The sequence below is a fragment of the Bos taurus genome, chromosome 15 (assembly GCF_002263795.3).
Source record: "Bos taurus isolate L1 Dominette 01449 registration number 42190680 breed Hereford chromosome 15, ARS-UCD2.0, whole genome shotgun sequence".
Taxonomy (NCBI): Eukaryota; Metazoa; Chordata; class Mammalia; order Artiodactyla; family Bovidae; genus Bos; species Bos taurus.
This window is the reverse complement of record NC_037342.1, coordinates 48,823,981-48,830,206: the sequence shown is the minus strand read 5'-3', so window position 1 is coordinate 48,830,206 and position 6,226 is coordinate 48,823,981. Positions and strand designations below refer to the sequence as shown.

Sequence of the window (6,226 nt, the reverse complement as noted above, 5' to 3'; positions counted from 1 at the left end):
AGATGGATTTGAGGAAAGTCATCACAGCCACATTATCAGACAGCAAATTGGAAATAACACTGTGAGATCTGTATGGTGAAAGGATTAAAAAGAAGAATTAGTAGTAGGGAAACCAATCGAGATAGTGTAAATATAAGCCTCAGCAAAGACCACAGCATTGTTGATGAGTGAATGAATTGGATTAGGGAGAAATATCTGATATGAAACAATGGAGCTTACCAAGTAATTGATAGTTACTCATTTGATAAGAGAATCTATCTGAAAAAATAAAGTATTAGGCTTAAGGCCAAAGTCATCTTTGACTTCCTATCCTCCATCCAGTATTAGTCCCTTTTCCACAGCCGTTACTACTCTAATCAAATCAATTGAATGCAAATCCTTCTGGGGCTTCTAGGCATTTAAGTACAAATGTAGCTATCAGGGAGACAGAGTACTTTAAGAGGGTTTTAAACTGATGCCATTGTATAGAAATCACTATACATTTTTTAACTCAACAATTTATTTTCTTTCTTAACTATTAAGATTGTTATTCACCAAGACCATCTCCCTGATTAATTAGTTATGGAAACTAATTAATTAAAGAATTATAAAGGACTCTACTTTTTTCTTTTTGCAAACAAAAATCTTTTTTACGCCTCCTTATGCATATGAGAGTCATTCTGTCTGGTTAATATATCAAAAACTAGAACTGCCAAATAAAGTTCTTGTTTTAATGAGTTCTGCCAAATTGCTCTCAAAAGGGCTACACAGTTTTATAGTCTTACAGCCTTGATTAAGAGCCAGGCCCTTAATCTTTTCCAGAATATAATTTTATCAGATTTTATGATTTATTCCATGTGATGTGTAGGAAAAGTTTTATTATTTTGAAAATGTGTATTATTTTTGTGACCACTGGGACTGATTTTATTGTACATTTGTTCGGCATTCGTATTTATTTTTATAAGAAAAAATCATATTTTGCCAAATTTGGAGTTAGATTACTCATCTCTCTTATTTATTTGTAGTTTTTTAATGTATTTCAAATTCTAAACCTCATTCAGTAATGTAAGCTGCAAATATTGTTCCATTTAGGGACACTCTGTTCCATTGTTTCCCTAATCTTTTAACCTCATATAAAATACCATGGTTATATTAGATTTTGTTGTTGTTGTTGTTGTGGAATTTTTTATTTTAAGATGAATCATGACATCTAACCTCTTGAAATTTTAAGTTGGTAACTGTAGGCACAATGTTGTACAGAAGATTTCTAGAACCTTTCATCTTGCATAACTGAAACTTTTTATTCATTAAACAGAATTTTGCCCCTCTCCCAGCAACCGCCGTTCTCCTCTTTGTTTCTATGAGTTTGACTACTTATATACTTCGTATAAGTGGACTCATGCAGTATTTGTCCTTCTGTGACAGGCTTATTTCACTTAGCATACTGTCTCCAGGTCCATCCATGTTGTTGTATATAGCAAGTCATCCTTCATTCTTAAGGCTGAATAGCCTTCCTTGTGGGCTTCCCTAAAGACCCAGTGGTTAAAAAAAAATCTGCCTGCGCCTGTAGGAGACACAGGGTTCCATCCCTGCATCAAGAAAATCCCCTGAAGAAGGAAATGGTTAACTGCTCCAGTATTCTTGCCTGGGAAAACCCATGGACAGAGGAACCTGGCAGGCTACAGTCCACGAGGTCGCAAAAAGTCAGACACGACTCAGTGAGTAAATAACAACAATGGAAACAGCCTTCCTGTGTGTTTACCATATTTTCTTTATTCATTTATCCACTGATTGACATTTAGGTTGTTTCCATATATTGACTATTGTGAATAGTGCTCCAAGGAACATGGGGATGAAGATATCCTTTTGAGATTCTGATCTCAATATTTTGAATATATACCCCCAAACAGATTAAATGGATCATTTAGCAATTTCATTTTTAAATTTTTGAGGAACACTGTACTGTTTTCTTTGGTGACTGCACCATTTCACATTCCCAGTAACAGTGTACAAGGTTTTCAATTTCTTCATATCCTTGCCAACTCCTATCTTTTTAAAAAAAAAATTATAGTCAACTTAACAAGTGTGAGGTTATTATATAATTAAGATTTTATTTATATTTCTTTGATTATTACTGATGTTGAGTATCTTTTCTTGAACCTGTTGACCATTTGTATGTAATCTTGGGAGACTCATTTCCCGTTTTTATTTATTTATTTATTTATTTTTAGCCTTGAATCATTTATTTTTTTTTATTTAACTTTACAATATTGTATTGGTTTTGCCATATATCAAAATGAATCTGCCACAGGTATACATGTGTTCCCCATCCTGAACCCTCCTCCCTTCTCCCTCCCCATACCATCCCTCTGGGTCGTCCCAGTGCACCAGCCCCAAGCATCCAGTATTGTGCATCGAACCTGGACTGGCGACTCGTTTCATATATGATATTATACATATTTCAATTCCATTCTCCCAAATCATCCCACCCTCTCCCTCTCCCACAGAGTCCAAAGACTGTTCTATACATCTGTGTCTCTTTTGCTGTCTCGTATACAGGGTTATCAGAGAAGGCAATGGTACCCCACTCCAGTACTCTTGCCTAGAAAATCCCATGGACGGAGGAGCCTGGTGGGCTGCAGTCCATGGGGTCACTAGGAGTTGGACACGACTGAACGACTTCACTTTCACTTTTCACTTTCATGCATTGGAGGAGGAAATGGCAACCCACTCCAGAATTCTTGCCTGGAGAATCCCAGGGACAGGGGAGCCTTGTGGGCTGCCGTCTACAGGGTCACACAGAGTCGGACATGACTGAAGCGACTTAGCAGCAGCAGCAGCAGCATACAGGGTTATTGTTACCATCTTTCTAAATTCCATATATATGCGTTAGTATACTGTATTGGTGTTTTTCTTTCTGGCTTACTTCACTCTGTATAATAGGCTCCAGTTTCATCCACCTCATTAGAACTGATTCAAATGTATTCTTTTTAATGGCTGAGTAATACTCCATTGTGTATATGTACCACTGCTTTCTTATCCATTCATCTGCTGATGGACATCTAGGTTGCTTCCATGTCCTGGCTATTATAAACAATGCTGCAATGAACATTGGGGTACACGTGTCTCTTTCAATTCTGATTTTCTCAGTGTGTATGCCTAGCAGTGGGATTGCTGGATCATAAGGCAGTTCTATTTCCAGTTTTTAAAGGAATCTCCACACTGTTCTCCATAGTGGCTGTACTAGTTTGCATTCCCACCAATAGTGTAAGAGGGTTCCCTTTTCTCCACACCCTCTCCAGCATTTATTGCTTGTAGACTTTTGGATCACAGCCATTCTAACTGGCGTGAAATGGTACCTCATAGTGGTTTTGATTTGCATTTCTCTGATAATGAGTGATGTTGAGCATCTTTTCATGTGTTTGTTAGCCATCTGTATGTCTTCTTTGGAGAAATGTCTGTTTAGTTCTTTGGCCCATTTTTTGATCAAGTCATTTATTTTTCTGGAATTGAGCTATAGGAGTTGCTTCTATATTTTTGAGATTAGTTGTTTGTCAGTTGCTTCATTTGCTATTATTTTCTCCCATTCTGAAGGCTGTCTTTTCACCTTGCTTATAGTTTCCTTTGTTGTGCAGAAGCTTTTAAGTTTAATTAGGTTCCATTTGTTTATTTTTGCTTTTATTTCCAATATTCTGGGAGGTGGGTCATAGAGGATCCTGCTGTGATGTATGTCGGAGAGTGTTTTGTCTGTGTTCTCCTCTAGGAGTTTTATAGTTTCTGGTCTTACGTTTAGATGTTTAATCCATTTTGAGTTCATTTTTGTGTGTGGTGTTAGAAAGTGCTCTAGTTTCATTCTTTTACAAGTGGTTGACCAGTTTTCCCAGCACCACTTGTTAAAGAGATTGTCTTTAATCCATTGTATATTCTTGCTTCCTTTGTCACATTTCCCATTTTTAAAATGGAGTTATTCCTTTTTTTTCTGTTGAGCTGTAGAAACTCTTTATGTATTTTAGGTATTAGATATATCAGATATATGATTTAAAAATACCCTCTTCCATTTTATAGGTTACCTTTCTACCCCACTGATTGTTTCCTTCACTACACGGGAGTTTTTCAGTTTTTAATGCCACTTTTCAATTTTGCTTTTGTCACATGTGCTTTCAGTGTCATACTCAAGAAACTATCACCAATTCCTATGTCATGAAGCTTTCCCCTTATATTTTCATCTAGTAGTTCCTGGTCTTCCGTTTAAATCTCTAAACCTTTGTGAGTTGATTTTTGTTTGCAGTATAAGAACCTAGTACAATTTAATATTTTGTATGTGAATACATTTGTTAAGATCTGATTTGGATTATTTGAATTTAAAATGCTTATGACATCCAAGTAGAGATTTGGGTGAGTAAATATAGAATGATCTGGGGATATATTTATGATTCATCAATTTATAAAATTTAGTTGAACTCTGGAGGAATGTCCCTGAGGAAAAAGGAAATAGCCGAATAAAGATTCTCAAAAATACCAGTGTATAAATTGGATGGGAAAGTGCATGGAGAACTAAGAATATAATTTCTGAGAGGTAGAATTAAAAAGGAAAGGAGAAAGTGTTTCATAAGAGCCAGAGCTCTTTGAGAAATACATCAGTTTAGGAAATGTAAGTGCCCCTAGATTTAGTAACAAAGGAGTAATGGATGACTAATGAGAGCAGTTAAAGTGAATTGAAATGTGTGTTGAGGCAGCACAGAAGTCAGATTGCCTGGGCCTGGGAGGAGTAGAATACATGTTTAGGGACTTCCCTGGTGGTCCAGTGGCTAACACTCCATACTCACAATGCAGGGAGCCTGGGGTTCAATCCCTGGTCAGAGAACTAGATCCCACATGCTGCAACTTAGTTTGCATGCTGCAACTAAGATCCTGCATAGCCAAATATATTTAAAAAAGAAAAAAAAAAAAGTGCTCATAGGAGTATAGACCCCCTTATGGGTGTTTTCCGTTAAAGGAGGGAGGAAATTAGGAAAAAAGGTACAGTGAAAAACAGAGTTGAGGAAAATGGGAAAATAATTTAAAGAGAGAATCAGAGCTTTGTGGACAGCTATAGAAAACGCTCCAAGGCAAGGGATGACTGTGGCATAGATACTAGAATGAGTATGTGTACGTGTGCCTGGGACAGGAGAGGGAGGGCCAGGCAGTTTTAGAAAGCCTTATGCAAATGTGTCATAAGGTTAAATAAATCTTTCTAATCCATTTTCAGTTTCCAGAGTTCAAAGTGGTATCCTGAAGTATGTCAACATTCCTCACCCACTCAACTCCCAATGCCAGCACTTCGATGGCCCCCACCTTCCTGTTGGTGGGCCTGCCAGGCCTATCAGCTGTACCCTCCTGGTGGGCAGTACCCCTCATCACTGTCTACCTTCTGTCTGCCCTGGGCAATGGTGCTATCCTCTGGATCATTGCCCTGGAGCCCACACTGCACCGCCCAATGTACTTCTTCCTCTTCCTGCTCAGCATGTCTGATGTTGGCTTGTCCACAGCCCTGATGCCCACCCTGCTGGGTCTTGCCTTTGCAAATACTCATGCTGTCTCTGCCTCAGCCTGCCTCCTCCAGATGTTCTTTGTCCATGTCTTTTCTGTCGTGGAGTCCTCTGTCTTACTCGCCATGGCCTTGGATCGGGCACTGGCCATTTGCCGCCCTCTGCACTACCCAACACTCCTCACCAATGGTGTCATCAGCAAGATCTGTGTGGCCATTGCTTTCCGATGCCTGGGTCTCCATCTGCCCCTGCCATTCCTCCTGGCCCACATGCCTTACTGCCGTCCACAGGTCCTGACCCATTCTTACTGCTTGCACCCGGATATAGCCCGTTTGGCCTGCCCTGGAGGTGGGGGAGCAGTCTACAGCCTCTTTGTGGTCCTGTCTGCCATGGGCTTGGATCCTCTGCTTATTTTATTCTCCTATGGCCTAATTGGCAGGGTGTTGCAAGGTTTGGGATCCTGTGAGGATCGCTGGAAGGCTGGCCAAACCTGTGCTGCCCACCTCTCTGCTGTGCTTCTCTTTTATGTGCCAATGGTCCTCCTGGCTCTCATTGATCGTCTCAGGATGCCAATCCCTCAGCCTGCCTGTACTCTTCTCTCCTATGTCCACTTCCTGCTTCCCCCATTGATAAACCCTATTCTCTATAGTGTCAAGATGAAGGAGATTAGAGAGAGAATCCACAAGAGATTGCAGCCCAGGAAGGTGGGTTGTGCTTAG

General features: G+C 39.6%; 1 protein-coding gene across 1 annotated transcript; it reads left to right on the top strand.

Moving 5' to 3' along the window:
- The first annotated feature begins 5,257 nt into the window (after positions 1–5,257).
- On the top strand, positions 5,258–6,226 carry OR51S1 (olfactory receptor family 51 subfamily S member 1). The gene has a single exon (NM_001389826.1). It carries the CDS (start codon positions 5,258–5,260, stop codon positions 6,224–6,226), a length of 969 nt encoding a protein of 322 aa, NP_001376755.1.

Excerpts from the sequence above, each read along its gene's own strand:
- OR51S1 (NM_001389826.1), top strand. The coding sequence starts at position 5,258 with ATGTCAACATTCCTCACCCACTCAACTCCCAATGCCAGCACTTCGATG.